At 49.2% G+C, this 21855-nt stretch overlaps 1 protein-coding gene and 1 long non-coding RNA gene across 3 annotated transcripts in view; one reads left to right on the top strand and one right to left on the bottom strand.

Moving 5' to 3' along the window:
• The window catches only part of LOC150047791 (uncharacterized), a 49752-nt gene extending 48636 nt beyond the window's left edge, over nt 1–1116 (bottom strand). Inside the window, exon 1 of the long non-coding RNA XR_016539299.1 lies at nt 889–1116. This is a non-coding gene — a long non-coding RNA (uncharacterized LOC150047791). The remainder of the gene's footprint in view (nt 1–888) is intronic.
• Def6 (DEF6 guanine nucleotide exchange factor) lies at nt 43–20581 on the top strand. 2 transcript variants are annotated; one of them, XM_090355830.1, is made up of 11 exons: nt 43–299; nt 9969–10109; nt 10587–10778; nt 12474–12719; nt 12800–12946; nt 15726–15834; nt 15982–16280; nt 18134–18300; nt 18417–18615; nt 19628–19718; nt 19893–20581. In XM_090355830.1, the coding sequence occupies exons 1-11, from the start codon at nt 204–206 to the stop codon at nt 20141–20143; spliced, it is 1938 nt and encodes a 645-aa protein (XP_090211956.1). In that variant the 5' UTR covers nt 43–203; the 3' UTR covers nt 20144–20581. The 2 variants fall into 2 exon arrangements, with proteins under 2 accessions (XP_090211956.1, XP_090211957.1); XM_090355831.1 differs by having other exon boundaries at nt 10587–10772; nt 19893–20579.
• Nucleotides 20582–21855: the final 1274 nt, after the last annotated feature.

Genomic DNA, 21855 nt, shown 5'->3' with positions numbered 1-21855 from the left:
CTACACAGTTGGTCCCTGGTCCCTGGCAGGTTGAAGGACCTATTGAATGCTGTCAGCCACAGGCCAGCAGGGGAGTGAGAGCAGGCAGGCAGGTGGAGCTCTTGTACTGCACCAGGGCCCCTCTGCGGTCTGCAGCCGTTTGCACTTCCTGAAACCGGATCTTGGTGTCAGAGCCGCCCCCAGGCCGGGCAGGCGCCTCAGCCATGGCCCTGCGCAAGGAGCTGCTCAAGTCCATCTGGTACGCCTTCACTGCACTGGACGTGGAGAAGAGCGGCAAGGTCTCCAAGTCCCAGCTCAAGGTGAGGGGCACCAGGGGCCCTTGGGGGCCCACAGACTCAGCCCGTTAATCCCTGCCACCCGGGACTCCACGGGGAACCTGCCATCCGGCAGCCCTGGCCTGGATGGAATGGAGGGCTGGTACGGGTGACTGGGCCAGTGTAGCTCAGTGGCTGCTGCCTGCTGCCACCTGCATCCCAGTGGCCCCAGTGAGGTCTGTACAGTCAGTGCCCAGAACCTGGCCCCCCTGCCTGGGTGGAGGTGGCCCCCTGGGGTTCAGAGGGCCAGGAGCCAAGTTATTTCACAGGCTCCTTATGAGCTTCCCAGTCATGCTTAGGCCGTACCTTACTCCTCCCTGTTGCTGCCTCTGGCTTTGAAGAGAGACTGTTAGCTAGACTTGTCAGTCACTTCCTCTGGAACTGAGGCATAAAGGGCCTCACACCACTTACAAACCAGGCTGGTAGCTGAACCCACATGTGGGACAGAGCTGAGGAGGGAGTGAGGACCAAGGAGCCCAATAGACTGCCATCTAGCTCACCATCTTACCCACACACTCCTCTGTCTCTCTCTTTCTTACACACACACACACACACAGCAGATTGGAAAACTTACCATAGACCTTGAGATATGAGGCAGGAAGTAGGTGGAAGCTGAGCACAGGATAGTCCTGTCGGTGGTTCTGGAGTCCATCATCTGGCTGTGATTGTGTATGATGGGGAGTTTCTCTCCATTTCCTCCATCCTTGGCTCGTGCTTCCCTTCTCACTCTGTTAGTGGGGAGGAAGCCACTGGAGCAGAGAGCACTGTGGAAAGGCACAGTGACAGCCTCCACTCTCTGGGACCTGCTGTAAGGGTTTGTTCACTCACTGTAAATAACCTCAGAGTTCTCTGTGTGGCTGGCATGAGGCCAGATACTAGATTCCGGATGTCTCCCCTCCCGTCCTACAAAGAGGGCTGAAGTCCCAACCTCTATCCTTAATGTACAAGCTAAGAGGTGTGGAAAGCTGGCAGGCAAATGGAACACTAAATAAGCATGCCCTAGCTCAGCCCAAACCCATATACTGAATTTGCCCCTGTAAACTTGGATGTCCCAAATCATGAGCATCCAAGGAACAATTTTCTACTCCCTATAGAATCTACTACCGTACATCCTACTGCAGTCCTTTTTCTTTTTTTGGTAGCTCACATTATCTGCATATGGATGAAGAAAAATCAGATCAAATACCAAGGTGCAGAAACTCCATGCCCACACTCAATATTCCCACTCTGCCTCTTCAGTCTTACCATGGCAGTCCTAACACCCATGGCTTCTTGTTTCCAAGGTCTTACTTTCCACCTGTTTCCCTGAGATCTCTCCAGCCCCTCTGTGTACCTCGGGCATGGTTCCTCAGTGGTCAGCCATTAGCTAGTAAGGCTTCCCAGATCATGCCTCTGTGTTGGCCTTTGGCTGACCCCATGCCCACTCCTCCAGCCCCTCAGGTTGAGTATTTGCTGGGGAGATTCCATGGAGAGCTCTCTTTGTACCTCCTTACTGCGTGCACTGAGCCTGCTCCTCGCAATGCTTCTGCTGGCACAGGACTCGTGGTGGATTTAACCTCTCCCTAACAGAAATTTCCACTCCAGGAACTTGTGCTAACAGTAGGAAAGTCAAGGGACAAGTGAGGGTTTGGGTAGAAACAGCACAGCCTCTGCAGAGGAGGAGGGAAGGGAGTCTGTTCACACACACACCCACAGCTTATAACATGGACACGGGGGCGGGAGTAGCGATAGGAAGGGGTACCAGAAAGGCAGAGAAGAGAAATGGAGAAGTGGTTAGAAGGCAGAGGAAGAAACAGATGAGACAGATACATCATTATGGCCCACCTAATCCCCTACAGACTGGGGGATAGGGAAAAGGCTTTGGAGTTAGCTTGCTCTTACCAAAGCCCCTAGCTTTGTCTGTGTGCCACACCTTTCCCTGAGCTTATTGGTGGAGGACTGTCTTGGCTGCCCTGGGCACCCCAACATGAGGCCAGAGGAGTCCTGACAAAAGCCCAAGAGCTTTGGGAATGTTTGGGGCAGAAGAGGAAGCTTGAGGAAGAGACCAAATTAACCTTCCCCTCTGATTCCTTGTAGAAAGTGTGACAACATTTGTCCTATGTGGAGAGAATAGTAAAAGTAGACCTACAGAAATGGTCCTTCTGCCCACAGTGGACTTGAACACAAACTTCTTAGAAAGTTCAGGGCTAGCACTTCTCACCAGTTCCCAGAACCTTCTTTAAGGAACTTGAGGAGTGAGTAGCCAGCCCAACACACAGCTGTAGAAAGGAGGCCCTCAGAATGGCCCCACTCTCTCCCCAGGGTCAGCTGAGAGTTGGGGCTCCCTCCTCCCTGATTGCCAGGCACTGACTGGATTTTAGATGAGCTGTGAGTGGTTTGGCAAGGATCTTGGGAGGTATCAGGCTGGAGCTGGAGTGGAGCAGGGGTGGGGGAGGGAGAATGTACAGAGCAGGGGTCTCCCAGGCTGCCAAGCCTCTAGCTGACATTAAGGGAGGAACCACCCTCCAAAGGCTCCGAGCATCAGTCTGCCTCCTTTGGGAGGGGCAGCCACCTGCTCCTTGACATAGGGAAAGTTAAGAAACCCAAGGGCTGGGGTCATCAGCCGTGCCTTGACCCCTGTGTGCTGCTGGTCTCCAGGGACGGTGGGAAGGAGTGATGTGTTGACATGTGGAGCACTTGATTCAGAGTCACATAGGACTGGACCTGTCGCCCGCTGGATGACCTCGACCAACTCACTCTCCATCACTGATCCATAGTTTCCTGTCTATAAAACAAGAAGGTTGAACTAGGGATCACTAAGCCATTCAGCCAGCCAATAAAAATAACACAAACACTTGTCAGATGAAGAGGAACTCACCTGTAATCCCAGCACTCGGAGGCAGGGGCAGGAGGAATCAGTGAGACACTATCTCAGTAGATGATAGCAAGCCCTCTCCTCAGCCTTTCTCTCTTTCCTTTGCTGCCCACACCAACCCATGTTGGCCTTTCTTATCAGCAGGCTACATAGCTGATCCAGAGATTCTACCCTTGACAATAGTTATGCATGAGTTCCCATGAAGAGCCTACAAGTCACTTCAAGACTGAGTTTATTCATTCTTTCCCAAGCCATTGTTCTTAGGGAGCTGAATCTCCTCATCAGCCATGGCTTTGGGTTCTGAAAGCTGGAACTACAGAACGTCTTCTGGTCAGCATAGATCTGATACCACCTCTCTCTCCCACAGCGCTGACAGGGGTTGAGGAACTGCTCCTCTCTCCCTGCCTCCAGAGCAGTGAATAAATGGTGCCTCTCAAAGGTCAATAGCTGCCCAGTCAGAGGTCAGAAGCTACTGGGTGGGCTGGGGAGGCTGTGGACATCTTTTCTGAAGGAGTCCAGATGACAGCTTGTGGAAAGTACAGTCACCTGGACCCCACCTCCTGGAAACTCTGAGTCAGCAGGTCAGGGCAGGGCGGCCATATTCGTTTCCTCAGCTCTGGGTGATTCAGAGGCTCAGCCAGCGACTAGGAGGCGTAGAAGAGCAGGAACAGGCTTTGGAATCAGACTTTTGCAAGATGCTTTGCTTTGGGTCTTGATTGCCTCATCAGTAAAATGTGGATAATGAGAGTTGCAGCCTCTAGGGCTGTGGGTTGGTTGAGATTATCAGCTCCCGCCACTCCTCCACCCCTGTCATTTCCTTTCTAGCTCAACTCCCTTCAACCTGCTCCCCCCAGGCACCGGAAGCCTGCTGCTTCTCTGGACAGCCCCCAAGTGTCTAGAGCCCTTAATTTCCTCCTCCTCTCCTCCTGACACAGCACAGAGGGATCAGAGCCCTCTGCCTCCCTGCCTCCAGCGCTCATGGTCCAAAGGCAAAAAAAAAAAAAAAAAAAAGAATAGTGAAGAAACCCTTCTAAGTAGCCTCTGAAACTGGTGTTAGTGAAGAAAACAAGGTTGCTAGCTGCTTAAGCAGCTGCTACAGCATAGATGAAAAGGGACCCCTCCGTCCTCTCCTTTTAGACTGAGAAACAGAGCCCAGGGAGCTGCACTTGCTCAGGGAGAGTCAATCTATAGCTGTCTTCCTTTTTGTAGCTTCTCTGTTTCTGCCTAAGAAACGTTTGAGCTCATTCCATGGGTAGCTTTTGAACAACAGTGCTCTGTGGAATGCTTAGTGACCAGGTGGCCAGACTCAGTGATGGAGCAGTGAGTGAGAACACTGTGTGACCCCTGGAGGCTGTTGGTATAGACCAGGAAACAGGAGATAAAGAGAATTCTAAAACTGTTGACTGTGATGGAAGACAACACAGTCCAAGGAGGGAAATCAAGCAGGAGCAGCTAGCAATATAGAACTTAGAGGGACTGGGTTATAGATTTAAATAACATAACCAAGGGCACCAGCTCTGAATAAAAGAAGTGAAGAAGCCAGGCGCCGTGGCGGCTCACACCTGTAATCCTAGCTACTCAAGGAGGCTGAGATCTAAAGATCAAATTTCAAGGCCAGCCACCAGGGCACAAAAGGACCTGAGACTCTTATCTCCAATTAACCAACTAGAAAACAGAACTGGGGCTTGGCTCAAGGGTAGGGTGGTAGCCTTGAGCTGAAGAGTGCAGGGATAACACTCAGACCCAGGGGTAGGGTGGTAGCCTTGAGCTGAAGAGCTCAGACAGCGCCCATGACCCACAAAAAAAAAAAAAAAAAAAATGAGAGCAGAGAAAGGACAGGGTACCATCCATGCCATAACCTGGAAGAAGAAGGTTCCAGGCCATCGGAACAGCAGGTTCAAAGCCTCTAAGCAAGAGCATCCCTGTCTTGTTTTGTGATCAGCTAGGAGACCAGAGTGGCTGAAGAGAGTGAGGGGGAGAAGGGAGAGAGAGAGAAGGATGAGAGGGGGAGATTAGATCAGACAAGGGGCAGGGGGCCAGGTGACAGGGCCTGGAAGCCCCTGGAAGGACTCTAGCCTTTATCCTATAAACCACTGAGGTGCTGATGCTCAGCTTCAGGAGTCACTTAGAGACATCCAGCTGTAGAGACACTGTACTGTCCTCTGGAGTCAAGTTTGAAGTGAGAGTCCTTACTGTGTCCAAAGAATGAATGAATGTGCAGTACCCAGACAGGGAACAGCACAAGACTGGGCAACTTAATAACAGGGCAAATTTAATAACAGGGCAAATTACTGGCAGTGGATAGTGGTGCTCTTTAGTGTTTATCCTTATTGTTTAAATTTTTTTTTGTCATGCACTAGGTGTGGTGGTTCATACCTGTAATCTCAACACTCAGGAAATGAAGATAGGAGGATCTTAAATTGGAGGCCAGCCTAAGCTACAGCAAGAGACCCCCTATCTCAAAAGATAAAATGTATATTATAAGGATAATGTGTACTCCAGGGAAGGTCTTGACTGTGATCCTCCTATTTAAACCTCCCAAGTAGCTGAGATAACAAGCATGCATCACCACACCCAACTTGCCAACTGTTTACCTGAAGTGGCACAGCCTCTACCTCCCAAGTCGCTGGGATTGCAGGTGAGAGCCACCAACCACACCCTGCCTGGACTTTTTGTTATGAAAGTGAAACATGTTTCTGGTTTAAAAAAATTCCAAGAGTAAAGCCTAGAAGTTTTGCCTAGTGGTTAGAGTGCTTCCTTAGCATGCACAAAGACCCGAGTTCGATTCCTCAGTACCACATACATAGAAAAAGCTGGAAGTGGTGCTGTGGCTTAGGTGGTAGAGTGCTAGCCTTGAGAAAGCACAAGGACAGTACTCAGGCCCTGAGTTCAAGCCCCAGGACTGGCCAAAAAAAAATTCCAAGAGTAGAGAAGAGGGCAGAGAGCATGGCCTAGTAGTAAAGTGCTCGCCTAGCATGCACAAAGCCCTGGGTTCAATTTCCTAGTACTACATACACAGAAAAAAACCAAACGTGGTGCTATGGTTCAAGTGGTAGAGCTCTAGCCTTGAGAAAGCCCAAGGATAGTGTCTAGGCCCAGAGTTCTAGCCCCAGAACTGGCAAAAAAATAAAAAAAGAGTGGAGAAGAATGGGCTGTTAATAGAGATGAAATACCCTCCATACCCTTCACTCAACTCCCCGGAGTGGCTGGGGGAACCCTGGGGGTTTCCCTGTTAGTTTGCTGAGTCTTTTCTATGATTTCCTATGAACAAATACAAGCCAGGTTGAACCACATGAAATTTCTGCTTTTTTTCCCTACTAAAACAAGTTTCTTATTAGTCAATCTAATCTTTGTACATATTTACTTTAAAAATGGGTCATTCTGAAGCTTGTTCACATACTGGCATAGCATTCATATATAAATATAAAGATAACTCACAATTTTTTTCTTTTGATCCTGAGAATTGAGCCCTGAGCATCACAAATTCTAGGCCATCACTCTACCCCTGAGCTAACACACCAGTTCACTCACAGTTGTTATTAAGTTGTACACTGCACATCACATACTGTGCTAAGGTTTTGACACTGAACAACCCACTAAAGTGGGAGGAGAGCAAGACAGAGTGACAGGGGTGAGCTAGATAGGAATATGTTGTATATATATGAGTGGAAATATCACAGTGAAATCTCATCTTACCTAGCTAATATATGCAACTACATCTAGGGGCTCATGATCAGCCTCTCCGAGGAGGAGATTTAGGTTTTAGAGAATCAAATCACTTTCCCAGGAGCACACAAGGGACAGAGGTCAAATCTTGGCAATTATGCCTGGAGTCCTATGATCTGGAGTCACTATTGTTGACTCACATTGTGCCCAATGCATAAATGAACATAGCTCTGAACTCCTGAGTTTCTGTAGAGTCTGTCACTAGAGATGCTGGGTCAAGATCATGCCTATTTTGCTTGACAGATTCCTACACTCCAGAAAGATGATCGGAATTCATACTTCACTAGTAAGATACTCAAATCTCTGCTTCTCCAGACATCTGTGATACTTGATACTCGCCATTAATATTAACCTTTGTCTGCACATGTGTCAGCAAGATGGAGGGCAGGACTTCCCATGTAGGAAGCGACCTAGCACTTGCTTGTGAGGACTTGAACCTGGCAGTACCTGTGTATTATCTTACATCACCCCCCAGTCCCTCACCACTGCCAGTATTAATCCCTGCTTCTTTATTTTATTTTATGCTGGTACTGGGGCTTGAACTCAGGGCCTGGGTGCTATTCCTGAACTCTTTTGCTCAAGGCTAGTGCCCTACCACTTGAGCCACAGCTCCATTTCTGGCTTTCTGCGGTTAATTGGAGTTGAGTTTCTTGCATTTTCCTGGCCCGACTGGCTTCAAACCTTGATCCTCAGGTCTCAGCCTCCTGAGTAGTTAGGATTACAGATGTAAGTCAATGGCACCAGGCTAGCCCCTATTTTCTTGGCAACAAAACCAAGGCTCAGAGAGGTGAAGGGACATCCTAAGACCCCACAAGCAGAAGGCGAGGGTCCCTGGCTTCTAGCTCTCCTTCCTGTGGAGTACAGCCATTTCACTGGAGCTATGCAGGAAATTTCTCAGAGGGACACTTTGAAAAGAGGTAGCACATGGGAAGTTGTAAAACTCAGAATAACACCTGTCACTTCAGAAGTGGTCAGCAAGTGTTTGGCACTATTGTTTTCTTGAGTTGGTCACCCTACATTTCAGTGCTAGTTCTTGAGCTAGAGGCAACCCTTAGAGTGGGGGCTTATTTTTTTTTATTTTATTTTATTTTTTTTTGCCAGTCCTGGGCTTGAGCTCAGAGCTTGAGCACTGTCCTTGGACTTTCTCAAGGCTAGAGCTCTACCACTTGAGCCTCAGCACCACTTCTGGCTTTTTGCTATATATGTGGGGTACCAAGGAATCGAACCCGGGTCTTCATGCATGCTAGGCAAGCACTCTACCACTAGGCCAAACTCCTGGCCCCTGGGGGCTTATATTCTAAAACCACAGACACATTAGGATTTTTCTAGATGTAAACAATAGGACCAGACTCAAAGGGGTGGCACTGGTTGCGCACACTTGCAATCCTTGGAGAATGAAATTAGTAGAATTGGGGTTCAAGGTCAGCCCAGAAATATTTGCTAGACTTCTTTTCAACTAATAACTAGGTATAACGGTATGCTTGTTATCCCAGCTACAATTGGAAGCCTAAAAGAAGCAGGCCTAGGAAGAAAGTGAGACCCTATCTCAAAACAGCCAGGGTGAAAAAAAGGGCTATGTTTAGCCCAAGGGGTAGAGCTCCTGATTAGCAAACCTGAGACTCTTAGTCCTGCCCTCCTCTCTCAAAAATTCATCTCAAGGGGCCTGGAGTTTGGCCTAGTGGTTAAAGTGCTTGCCTAGCATGCACGAAGACCCAGGTTCGATTCCACAGTACCACATGCATAGAAAAAAGCCAGAAGTGGTGCTGAGGCTCAAGTGGTAGAGCTCTAGCCTTGAGAAAGTCCAAGGACAGTGCTCAGGCCCTGAGCCCAAGCCCAGGACTGGCAAAAAAAAAAAAAAAAAAAAAAATTCATCTCAAGGTTAAGACTGAGGCTCAATGGTAGAGCACTTGCATGAGACAAAGTGCCCCATCCCTCTCGCCCATACAGTGGCTAGTACTATATGTGTGAGCATGTATTTTTATTCAGTTCCACTATCTATGATAAATGCTGGAAGAAAATTTCTCCAAGGCCATTTTCTTCTTTTTTTTTTTTTAAGCCAAATCATCCTTGTTCAAACTCAATTCCTTTGTTCTGAATTCAAGGATTTGTTCAACGAACCTCTGTTTTCTTTCTATACACCATCGTGATCAACCACACTTCTAAATCTTATCCTATTCAAATCAAAGGGTCTTGTTTATGGTAGTGTGTGTGAGTGTGCACACACACTGCTCTTAGGACTTGAACTCAGGGCCTGTCCATGAGCTGTTTTGCTTAAGGCTAGCACTCTACAGCTTGAACCACAGTTCCACTCCTGGATTTTTTTGGTGCTTAATTGGAGATTAAAATTAAATGGCCGAGCACTGGTGACTCACCGCTGTAATCCTAGCTACTCAGGAAGCTGAGATCTGAGGATCCTGGGACAAAAGTCCAAAAGACTCTTATCTCTAATTTAATTCACCACCAGAAAACTGTCGCTATAGCTCAAAGTGGTAAAGTGCTAGCTTGAGCAAAATAGCTCAGGGATAGCTCCAAGGAGTGGAGTTCAAGCCCCAAGCCCCACTAAAAAAGTTTCAAGAACTTGTCTGCTCAAGCTGGCTTCCAACTGTGATCCTCGGAACACAAGCTCCTGAGGAGCCATGATTACAGGCATGAACCACCAGCACCCGAATCACGTCACTCAGCCCTACTTTGAGCCATCCCTGCTCTTCCCTGGTCTTGCACACTGCCCCCTGCAGATAGCTCAGCATCACTAAGGCTTTGGAATGTGGTAACGCAGGCTAGGAACCCTTGAGGAGTAACTCTGGACTAGTCATGACAGGAAATGAAGTGGTTAGTAGTTCAGCTTTGGGAGCCTGCATCCAGTCCCTCTGTTCATTTGTCCAATGGGAATGTGGAAGTGAAGCTCAGTGCATGGCACATAATCTGTGTAAACGTTTTAGTCATTGCACTGAATGGTGTGTGCAGAGCGCTCAGCTGGGATGGGTGAGGGGCAGGGGACAAATAGGAAGGGGAGCAGCTGTTTGGCCTGCTTTTGGCTGGGTTATAGGAAGACAAATGGCGCACTCTCATCTCAGGTGCTGTCCCACAACCTGTACACAGTCCTGCACATCCCCCATGACCCTGTGGCCCTGGAGGAGCACTTCCGAGATGACGACGATGGCCCCGTGTCCAGCCAGGGCTACATGCCCTACCTCAACAAGTACATCCTCGACAAGGTGTGGTCTCCCTTAGAGAGGTGCCTTGAACCACTCCGGCCTTTCCATCTTTATTTGTCACATCCCAACCAGGTGTCCCCTCTGTCCTCTCAACTTACCCTCTTGTGTCTCCATCTTAGCCTCACCCTTCCTACAACCCTCTACCAATGTCCTTCTACCTGCCTGTCCTCACTCCAGCTTCCAGCTATAATGCCTCCCCAACTCCTCTTCCCCATCTTTCCTGGTTCTCCTGGCTGTCCACACCCCACTCCCAAGATATCCCTCACTTTCCCCTTTGGGCAGACACTTGGTGTGGTGTGTGTGGTGTGTGTGGTGTGCTGGGGAGTTGATCAGCTCAGGGATTCCGCATTAGGTGAGCTTTAGTCCTGGCAGGATGGGGAACAGAGCTCATGTATGAAGCCAAGAAACCAAGCTGGAGCCCTGAGTGATATAGAGCAAAGATGGGGGTAGCTGACTAATTTGCGGGCCTGGTGGCAGGTGGAGGAAGGGGCTTTCGTTAAAGAACACTTTGATGAGCTGTGCTGGACCCTGACGGCCAAGAAGAACTATCGAGCTGACAGCAACGGGAACAGCATGCTCTCCAACCAGGATGCCTTCCGCCTCTGGTGCCTCTTCAATTTCCTGTCTGAGGACAAATACCCCCTGATCATGGTTCCAGATGAGGTAAGGGTGAGCGTAAACCCAGACCCAGCACAACCATGAAGGCCACATGGCCTTCTGTACCTTCCCACATCCCTTCTCTTCATTGTCACCCCGTGCTGGTCCTTCCCCCCTCCCCCAGCTGCCTCCACTTACCTAGGATTTCTCATGTTGGAGCCAATATGCCTTCTTCCAGAAGAACCAAACACTGCGTATCTATTAGGGTTCCATAGTTCTCTTTGGAGGATAATGATCTGCGAACTTTATGAAACAACACTGTCGATTCCTGAGAATTGCTGGACATTTTACATGGAACAGCAGTCTTGAGATACTGCCATCATCTAGGAAGATATTTTATAAAGAGAAGAGAGACTTTATCCAGGCTGGAAGTAAATCTCCAGATATTCAAGGTGGACAACCAAGTCTAGTTTTGTTTCCAGTTTTTGTGTTTTTTTTCTTTCTAGAGAGCCAGGGACCCAGAGAATCCGGCTCCTGCCTACTCTGCTCAGAATGAAGCCAGGGCAGCCTATGCCTGACCACTAGTACCCTCTTTGGCCCGTTTTTCTCCCTTGCCCACTTGGCCTGCTTCTGAGCTTTTCAGTCCCCTTGGCCACTGTGGAGGTGCCGGAGTGAATTTAGGAAGAGTCCTAGCATGCCTACGTTCTTGTTTATGGAATGGCAGGAGCCATCTGAGCTCTCGATAGACATACCCTCCACCATCCCTACTCTCTAGCTGAGAACCCAGTGTGAAAAAGTCTGAAGAAAGTTTCTCAAGAACTGCTGGGACAAGAGAGGGACTTGTGTCCCCCTACCTGGACACTCCAGGGCAAGTTGGTTCTCAGAGGCCCAGAGGCCTCTTGCTGCTGTGACCAGCATGCAGTGAGAACATATTGCAGCAGGATACACCCAACCACCACTTCCTGTTCCTCCGTAATGGGTTTCCTGTGCCTGCCTGCTTTCCCCCACCCCTCCACTCCCCTTACCTTCCCACAAGGCAATCCCCTTTACCGTCCCCAGAATTGGGGGTTAAGGTTTGGAACTTGTGTGGGAATCAGGAGTTCTAGCCACCCTCAGCTTGCTGTGTGACTTAAAACAAGCCACTTTCCCCTTGGGCCCTGGCTTTCTCACATTTGAAACCAAGAATATTGGATGAGGGAGTTCTTGCACCACCTGTGACACTGACTAGAACTGGCTGCCTCTGCGTGATCCCCAATCTTCAGCTCCTACCTTCACACTAACTTTAGTGTAAGATAGGGAAGAATAGGATTAAAGTTAGGAAGCGGGCATAGATATTTGGGGCAGAGTTGGAGCTCCAAGATTCCCTCAGAAATCTCTACCGAGAGTTTGGCCTAGTGGTAGAGTGCTTGTCTAGCATGCACAAAGACCCAGGTTTGATTCCTTGGTACCACACACGTAGAAAAAGCTGGAAGTGGTGCTGTGGCTCAAGTGGTAGAGCTCTATCTAGCCTTGAGAAAAAAAGACGTCCAAAGACAGTGTTCAAGCCCCTGAGTTCAAGCCCCACGACTGGCAAAAAAAAAAAAAGAAAGAAAAGAAAAGAAAAAAAGAAATTTCTACTCTAGTATCCACCAGCTTTAGGGCTTCTGGCCCTCCCACCCACCTGTCCCTGGTCACCTCTTCTCAGGATCTTAGACCCACCTGGAGCACCCCCTGGTGTCCGTGATGGGGAACTACCACCTGCTTATCACAGACCTTCCCACTCTCCAGGTGGAATACCTGCTGAAGAAGGTGCTTAGCAGCATGAGCCTGGAGATGGGCTTGAGTGAGCTGGAGGAGCTGCTGGCCCAAGAAGCCCAGGAAGCCCAGGCAGCCCAGACGACTGGTGGGCTCAGTGTCTGGCAGTTGCTGGAGCTCTTCAACTCTGGCCGCTGCCTACGGGGTGTGGGCCGGGACACCCTCAGCATGGCCATCCATGAGGTCTACCAGGAACTCATCCAAGACATCCTGAAGCAGGTCAGCCACGCTGGGAGCTGGAGGAGGACCACCAGGGGTGGGGGGGCTCAGGAGGCCTCTGACTTGACTCTGGCTGGCAGGGCTACCTGTGGAAACGAGGGCAGCTGAGGAGGAATTGGGCAGAACGCTGGTTCCAGCTGCAGCCCAGCTGCCTCTGCTACTTTGGGAGTGAAGAATGCAAGGAGAAAAGAGGCACCATCCCGCTGGATGCTCACTGTTGTGTGGAGGTGAGAGCGCTGATGTAGGGGTGAGGGTGCACCTGTCCCCAACGTGATATGAATATAAGGGGTGGGGGAGGAATGCAGGAAAACCACAGGGACACATTTCTGCTTAGATTAGTGCAATCAAAAATATACCTGGGAGCAGTGAAGCCATTCTCCCCCTTCATTATTTCTTCTCTTGTGGGTGAAACTCACAGCTTTATGCAGGCATGGCAGGTTCTATACCAGTGAACTATCCTTGCCAGCCTGATGTCAGCACTTTAAAAACTTCAAACTGTCCATCAGATACAGAAGTCATAAGTGAATATTGTGGAATTGGCTAGAGGAGACCTTAGATGACATGGTTTATATCTATTTTTCACAGTAAATCTTTTTTTTTTTTTAACCAGTCCTAGGGCTTGAACTCAGGGCCTGGTCACTGTCCTTGGACACTTTTTTCTCAAGGCTTGTGCTCTGCCACTTGAGCCATAGCACCACTTCCAACTTTTTCTCTCTGTGTGTGTGTGTGTGTGTGTGTGTGTGTGTGTGTGTGTGTGTTACCGAGGAATCAAACCCATTGCTTCATGTATGCTAGGTGAGCACTCTACCACTAGGCCATGCCCCCCGGCCCCATAGCAAATCTTTCTAAAACGATCTCTTGGAAAGTTTTTCTCCTGCTGGGCATAAGTGACTCAAGCCCTAATCCTAGCTATTCAGGAGGCTGATTTTTTAGGATTGTGGTTCAAAACTAGACTGAGCAAGAAAGTCTGTGACACTCTTATTTCCAATTAACTACCAAAAAGCTGGAAATGGAGCTGTGGTTCAAAGTGGTAAAATGCTAGCCATGAGCACAAAAGCCCAGGGACAGTGATCAAGACTGGCACCAAAAAAAGAAAGAAAGAAAAGGCCAATTCAGTTGCATTAAAAATATTATGCCACCATCACCATTGCCTATTTATTTTTCATTACCCCAGAGAGGTAAGCAGCAACTCCTCATTTACACCCCCCCCCTTTCTTTTAGCCCCTGGCGATCTGCACTTTACTGTTTCTATGAATTTACTTGTTTTAGTTATCTTAATAAGTGATGTTATACAGTATTTGCCTTTTTTTGCCGGCTGTGTGTGTGTGTGTGTGTGTGTGTGTGTGTGTGTGTGTGTGTGTGTGTGAGAGAGAGAGAGAGAGAGTGTCTGTGTGTGTGTGTGTGTGTGTGTGTGTGTGTGTGTGTGTGTGTGTGTTTTGGAGCTTGAACTCAGAACTTAGGTTCTGTCTCCAAGCTTTAAGGTGACTATTCTACCACTTTGGACCACTGCTCCACTCCAGTTTTCTAGTGGTTAATTGGAGATAAGAGTCTCACAGACTTTCCTGGACTGGCTTTGAACCATGATCCTCAGAGCTCAGTCTCTTGAGTAGCTAGGATTATAGGCGTGAGTCACCAGTGCTCTACTCTGTCAAACTTCTTTTAGTTAGCAAGTTTTCAAGGTTCATTGAAGTTGCAAAATATATCAAAATTTCATTGCTATTTTTTGCTTGCTTTTTTTTTTTTTTGTCGGTCATGGGGCTTGGACTCCGGCCTGGGTGCTGTCCCAGAGCTCTTCAGCTCAAGGTTACCACCCTGCCCCTGAGCAACATCCCACTTCTGGTTTTCTAGTGGTTAATTGGAGATAAGAGTCTAGGTCTCCACTTCCAGTTTTCTAGTGGTTAATTGGAGGTAAGAGTCTCAGGGTCTTTAGTACCTGAGCTAGCTTTGAACCTCAGATCTCAGCTTCCTGAGTAGCTAGGGTTACAGGCATGAGCCACCACAACCAGCTGCTTAGTTTTTGTTGCTGTTTTGCTTTTGGTTTGTTTGGTTTTGCTTGTGCCAGTAGTGAGTTTTAAACTCAGGGCCTGTGTTCTCTGTTAGCTTTTTTACTCAAGCTTGGTACTCTACCACTTGAGATATACTTCTACTTCTGAATTTTTGCTGGTTATTTGAAGATAAGAATTTCTCAAATTTGTCTGCTCAGGCTGGCTTTGAACCTTGATTCTCAGTTTTCAACTTCCTGAATAGCTAGAATTATAAACCTGAACCACAGGTGCCTGGCTTCATTGCTTTTTAAGTCTGAATAATGTTCTACAGCACGACTCTATCACATTTTGCTTATTTATTGGTGAATGTTTGTATCATTCCACCTTACTACTGTGAATAATACTGTTATGCACAAATTTCTTTATGGCTATGTATTCATGTCTTTTGAGTTACATACACATCTAGAAATGATATTTCTGTACAATATGATAAGTGAGGAGCTGCTAGATTTTTCATCAGTGGCTATATCATTCTCAGCATTGGTTCAGAAATATTCCCATTTTTCTCAATTCTTGCCAAGTCTTCTTATTTTACATTTTTGAAAGTTCCAGACATGGTGATGAATGGCTATAATCCTAGCAATTGAGAGGCTTGGGGCAAGAGGATCTCAAATTCAATGCCAGCCTGGGCAGCATAGCAAAACCTGTCTCAAAAAGCAAAAGCATTACCTGAGGCTCTATCCATTGTGGTGGGTGTAGTTACTTACTGAAGTCAGTCACTGGAAACAGTCAAGCATGTAGCATGTGCCAAGCCTGGTGGAAAGATACCAAGATAGAAATGGCCCTAACCAGTTTTCAAAGTGCAAAGAGTTGTGGGGGGACACAAATACCCCATAACCAGCAAGATCACCTTTCCAGCAAGATGGTCAGCCAGGAGGTGAGGCAGGCTTGAGTTAGGGGACACCTCTGGGGCAGAGGTAGGTAACCCCCACCTCATCGAGGTCAGCCTGCCCTCTCCCAGGTGCTGCCTGACCGCGATGGAAAGCGCTGCATGTTCTGTGTGAAGACAGCCAGCCGCACGTATGAGATGAGTGCCTCGGACACGCGCCAGCGCCAGGAGTGGACAGCTGGTGAGTGCTGGCGGGGTCACCCGCGCCTGGCTGGGCTTCAGTCGCCTCATCTGTGACAATGCTTTGCCCAGTGGGATCTGGAGAGCGGACCTGAGACTCCTAAGGTCGCCTTTGCAGCCAGACTGACCCCTCCTGGTCTGCCCGCAGCCATCCAGACAGCGATCCGACTGCAGGCGGAGGGGAAGACGTCGCTGCATAAGGACTTGAAGCAGAAGCGACGGGAGCAGAGGGAGCAACGGGAGCAGCGCCGGGCCGCCAAGGAAGAGGAGCTGCTGAGGCTGCAGCAGTTGCAAGAGGAGAAGGAACGAAAGCTGCAGGAGCTGGAGCTGCTACAGGAGGCCCAGCGGCAAGCCGAGCGGCTGCTGCAGGAAGAGGAAGAGCGCCGCCGCAGCCAGCACCAGGAACTGCAGCAGATGCTGGAGGGCCAGCTGCGCGAGGCCGAGCAGGTGGGGCCCGCCCCGGGTCCCGGGGGTGGGGCCAGGATGGGGCGGGGCCTGGATGGGGCGTGGCCGAGCGGGATGGGGCGTGGCCGCGGGGGACTGGATGCTGCCGTGGGCGGGGCGGTGAAGGATGCTGGGGGTGGGGGGATGCACAGAAGGGGCCTGGGGCTGGGGGGTAGGTGGGGGTTGGGCAGTGAGTGAGCCCCGAGACTGGATGCTACGTTGGGCGGGACCTGAAGCATGATGTGGGCTTAGAAAGCAAGAAGGGTCTATCAGACTAGGGGGTGCGAGTTTAGAAGGAGGAAATGAGTTGAAACCCAGCCAAGAACCTTGAAAGAAGACCATAGCCTGTGCCTAAGGACGGGAAGAGAGAACTTGGCCAAGGAATAGCTTGAGATGACGGAAGCTGGAACCAGAGCTGAGCGAGGCCTCATTGAGAGACGTTTTTTAGGGTGGACCGAATAGTTGGGAATAGCTGGGACAAAGATAAGTCTAGACTTGAGCTGAAATTACAGTGAAACCTGTTTGGGTGCTATAGAAGGAGAGGTAGGTGGGACGAGGCATGCAGAGACAATTAGATATAGAGATCTGGAGTCTGAGGCACCCGTGAATTCAATCCCTGCTCTGCGCTTTAGGAGCCCTGTGATTCCAGCCAAATGATTAAACCTTGCCTGTCAGTAAATGTAGAGCTTAGAACTTTGCTCATGGAGTAGGGCAAGGATTAAGTAAAACACTTGTAAAATTTTCAACACCTTTCAGTTGTAATAATAATCATGGTCATAGTCTTTCGAGTACCAAGCCATAATGATGTTATAACATATAATAATTATTAGGGCTATTAGTAGGAAAGATCTTTCTTTCTTTCTTTCTTTTTTTTTTTTTTTTTTGGCCAGTCCTGGGCCTTGAGCTCAGGGCCTGAGCACTGCCCTTGGGCTTTCTCAAGACTAGAGCTCTACCACTTGAGACACAGCACCATTTCTGGCTTTTTTTCTATGTATGTGGTACTGAGGAATCGAACCCTGGTCTTCATGCATTCTAGACAAGCACTCTACCAGTAGGCTAAACTCTCAGCCCTCTTTTTTTTTTTTTTTTTTTTTTTTTTTTTGCCAGTCCTGGGCTTGAGCTCAGGGCCTGAGCTCTGTCCTTGGACTTTCTCAAGGCTAGAGCTCTACCACTTGAGCCTCAGCACCACTTCCGGCTTTTTTTTTCTATGTATGTGGTACCGGGGAATCGAACCCGGGTCTTCATGCATGCTAGGCAAGCACTTTAACCACTAGGCCAAACTCCCGGCCTCTCAGCCCTCTTTCATATTTTTTTTGCCAGTCCTGGTGCTTGAACTCAGGGCCTGGACACTGTCCTTGAGCTTTCTCAAGGCTAGAGAGCTCTACCACAGAAGGCACAATGCCACATCAGCTCTTTCTATGTTTGTGGTAAGCACTTTACCACTAAGCCAAACTCCTGGCCCCTGATATTTTATTTTTATATTAATTGTAATATAACATGTTATTTGATAATAGTAATTGGGCTTTTGTGTGTGTAGTGCTAGAGATGGAACCCAGGGCCTTGGACCTATTCAGCGTTCTACCACTGAGCCTCATCCCCTAACTGTTACTAAAGCCAGTGCTAGTAAGGAAATAATTTAAGGTATCTGTTCACTGACCATGATCTGAGCCTGTCAGGGTCTCTGAAGCAAGTAAGGCTAGGAAACACCAATACACAGGATTTTCCCAGAACTCACCACGGGGTAGCTTGGCAGAGCCCTGAGGAAGAGCAGCATAAGTCATCCTCCTGTCCCCCTACTGCTCTGGTCCCCATTGACCTGGCTCTGTGTTTCCCCTGCTCCCCCTCCCGTCTCCAAGGCCCGGGCCTCCATGCAGGCTGAGATGGAGCTGAAGAAAGAAGAGGCTGCCCGGCAGCGGCAGCGCATTGAGGAGCTGGAGGAGATGCAGCAGCGGTTGCAAGAGGCCCTGCAACTGGAGGTGAAAGCCCGGCAAGATGAGGAGGCTGTGCGCCTTGCCCAGACCAGGTAAATGTATAGGAGGGACCCCCTCTGTCTTCCCTTACCGCGCTGTCTTCTGGCTTTTTGCTGAGCACCTGTTAGGTGCCTGAGCACTGGAGGTGACCTGACATATTGCCTGGCAGACTGCTAGAGGAGGAGGAGGAGAAGCTGAAGCAGTTGATGCAGCTGAAGGAGGAGCAGGAGCGTTACATCGAGCGTGCCCAGCAGGAGAAGCAGGAGCTGCAGCAGGAGATGGCACTACAGAGCCGCTCCCTGCAGCAGGCACAACTGCAGCTGGAGGAGGTGCGGCAGAACCGGCAGAGGGCTGACGAGGACGTGGAGGTGAGGCTGGGCCAGGAGTACTGGGGATTGCTTGGAGGGTGGACAGTACGTGTTACATTGGCGCCCCCATCCAGCGTCCTTCCCTCAAACCCTTGCCCTATGGTCAGCTGACTATGTGTTTTGGGGCAAATGGACTCACCACTCTGAATTTATAGTCTGTCTTCTGGGGAAGCAAACTGGTAATAATACATACTCTCATGACAAAGAAAAAAATAAGAAAATACAGAAATTGGACACAGGAAGCTCATGCCTGTAGTCCTAATTGCTCAGGAGGATGAGATGTGAAGATCACGCCTCAGACTTGCTAGGCCATTAGCCCCAAACCTTTTTTGCTTTAGTTATTTTTCAGATAGGGTTTTAGATTGAGCAAAAATTCCCAGATCCAGCCTCAAACTGTGATCCTCTTATCTATGTGTCTCCCTTGTTGCTAGGATTGCAGATATGTATGAACTAACAACTTCATAACCAGCTTGTTTGTTGAGAAGGGGTTTTGTTAACCATTTAGTGTACTAGCCTCAAACTGCAATCCTCCCATCTCTGCCCCTGAGCAGATGGGATTACTAGCTTATACAACCAGGCCCAACATGTTTATTTCATTTATTTATTTATTTATTTATTTTACCAGTTCTGGGGACTGAACTCAGAGCCTGAGCACTGTCCTTGGGCTTTCTCAAGGCTATCACTCTACCACTTGATCACAGCACCACTTTTCTATATTTGTGGTACCAAGGAATCAAACCGGGGTCCTTATGCATGCTAGACAAGCACTCTACCACTAGGCCAAACTCGCAGCCCCAACATGGTTTTTTTTGACCCTATGGGGATCCATGAGTCCTTTGATATCAAAGTCAGTCAAACAAAATTGATGTTCACATAGAAAATTATTTTTGAACATATATGAGATGATCAGAAGCCGTGGTCAGATCCTGTGAGGCTATGCACCTAAAAACACTAGAACCCCCTGCCATGGACTGCAGTTCTGACCTACTCCCTACTGGCCCTGCCCCAACAGGCTGCCCAGAGGAAGTTACGCCAAGCCAGTACCAACGTCAAACACTGGAATGTCCAGATGAACAGGCTCATGCACCCAATTGAGCCTGGAGGTGAGAAGGGGTAGACTTTTCCGAGTTGTGGAAAGAGGACAGAAATACCTCCATATCTCCAGGTAGAACTAAAGGTCACAGCTCCTCATCTTGCAGGAGCACAGTGGCAAGGCCCTCCCCTCTCCCCTGTTCCAGTGTCCTTTCCCCCTTATTTGCTTCTCTTCTCTCTGCCAGATAAGCGGCCTGTCACCAGCAGCTCCTTCACAGGCTTCCAGCCCTCTCTGCTTGGCCGAGGGGCCTCCTCGTCCCTAAAGTGCCTGACCCGCTGGGGATCCCAGAGCAATAGGACCTCCTCCCCCAGCCCCAGTGAGCAGCATGAGTCCCTCAATGGCGGGGAGGAGACTTCCAGCCCCGGCAGGGAGGAGACTTTCAGCCCGGCTTCCACCTCTCAGGAAGACAAACTGGATCCAGCACCAGAAAATTAGCCTCGCCTCACCCTTTGTTCTTCCCAACATCATGTCTACCAGAACCTGGCCACAGATGGCCACAGCTGGCCTGTGGGCAACACTGACCTCTGCTAAGGGAGGGCTCCGAAGTTCTGGTGCCAGGAACTCAGCCCTCCAACCAGAAGCTGGTCCAGCATAGAACCTGGATCATTGATTGCACCAGTTCCTAGACCCAGTCCACGGAGGCTGTGGGTGCGTTGATACTTGAGGCCCTGTGTTTTAGCTCCAAGGACCCAGTGAGCAGGGCTGTACATGCCAGACGAGGGCGATTCACCCCAGGCTGCCACCTAATCACGGAGGACATATTTCCAAATAAAAACGGTTGTTGGAAGAATGTATTGGCACAAGTCTGTCCACCTCTCCTGCCTTCCCCTGTCACACTTCTGGAGTCCAGGCACAAGTTCCAAAGGCAGTGAATCTAGTGAGGTGGTCAGGAACAGGGAACTCGGGCACCAGCCTGCCTGGGTTCAGAACTCAGCCCTGCCCCTGACTAAATGGTTGACTTTGGTGGTTTCCATGTGTCTGCACTTGGCTTTTCACATGGGCACCATGAAAACAATGCTAGGACTGGCTTTCCACAGGACATAAGGACGGTCTTGGCATGCAGACAAGTGTGATTAGTCAAAAGATGTTGTTAGCTGGGCACTAATGGCTCTCGCCTGTAATCCTAGCTACTGAGGAGGCTGAGATCTGAGATTCTGGGTTCAAAGCCACTCTGGGTAGGAAAGTGTGTGGGACTCTTATCCTCTCATTAGCCACAAAAAAGAAAAGGAAAGAAAAGAAAACCAGATGCAAGTAGTAGAGTACCAACCTTGAGCAAGAAAAAAAACTAAGGACAGTGCCTAGGCCCTAAGTTCAAGCCCTAGTACACACACACACACACACACACACACACACACACACACACGCACACACGTACGCATGCACGCGCACACACACACATACTCTGTCCTGCAGCTTCCCAGCTAATTTGCTGCTCATGATCTCACTTAGAGCTGACTCATGGTTCTTGTCATTTTATATTGCTTTTTTCCTCATATCCTCTGACTCACTGATGTCAGACACTTTAGAGGACAGAGGGCAGAGGCTCTAGAATCTAGGGAGATTCCCTTCTTCATTTTCATGCCTTCATCCCAAGCCTGTCAGCCTACCTAGCAGATTCACTGTCTGTGCTTTCTTATCTGCCCCCCACTCCTCCACCCCACATCCAGCCTTATGCTGTTGCCAAAGCAATACAGCTTGTCTCTTCCATTTAAGTGTTGACCTGTGACTCCTCCATTTTGTTCTCCATGTAATAAGTCACTAAGCCTAACCAATTGGGTTTTACTCTCAAATCTATCTTTGTGCCAACTCTCATGCTTTGTGTCATCTTCTCTCCCCCCCCCCCACACACACACAACTGGGGAAGAGCTAACCTTTCTCCTCACTGCTACCTGTGTAATCAGGATAATAGGCATGAGGTACTTGTTCCTAGCTCATTGAGGTATCATGAAACAAGGATGGAAAGTGACCCGAAAACCCTCAGGGCCCGGGGGGCTGTCCTGGAGCTTTCTCAGGGTTAGTGCTCTACCACTTGAGCCACAGCACCACTTTTAGCTTTTTCTGTTTATGTGGCACCGAGGAGTCAAACCCAGGCTTCATGCATGCTAGACAAGTACTCTTCCACCAAACCACATTCCCAGTCCCAAAGC

The sequence above is a fragment of the Megascapheus bottae genome, chromosome 22 (genome assembly GCF_031878675.1).
Source record: "Megascapheus bottae isolate mThoBot1 chromosome 22, mThoBot2.hap1, whole genome shotgun sequence".
Lineage (NCBI taxonomy): Eukaryota > Metazoa > Chordata > Mammalia > Rodentia > Geomyidae > Megascapheus > Megascapheus bottae.
Note: the sequence above shows the minus strand (reverse complement) of the source record. Positions and strands in the feature narration are given on the sequence as shown.

Coding starts and splice junctions, on each gene's coding strand:
- Def6 (XM_090355830.1), top strand. CDS start 204: ATGGCCCTGCGCAAGGAGCTGCTCAAGTCCATCTGGTACGCCTTCACT. Junction 10,779..12,473: donor TGGTTCCAGATGAGGTAAGG/GTGAGCGTAAAC, acceptor CCCACTCTCCAG/GTGGAATACCTGCTGAAGAA. Junction 16,281..18,133: donor AGCTGCGCGAGGCCGAGCAG/GTGGGGCCCGCC, acceptor CCCGTCTCCAAG/GCCCGGGCCTCCATGCAGGC.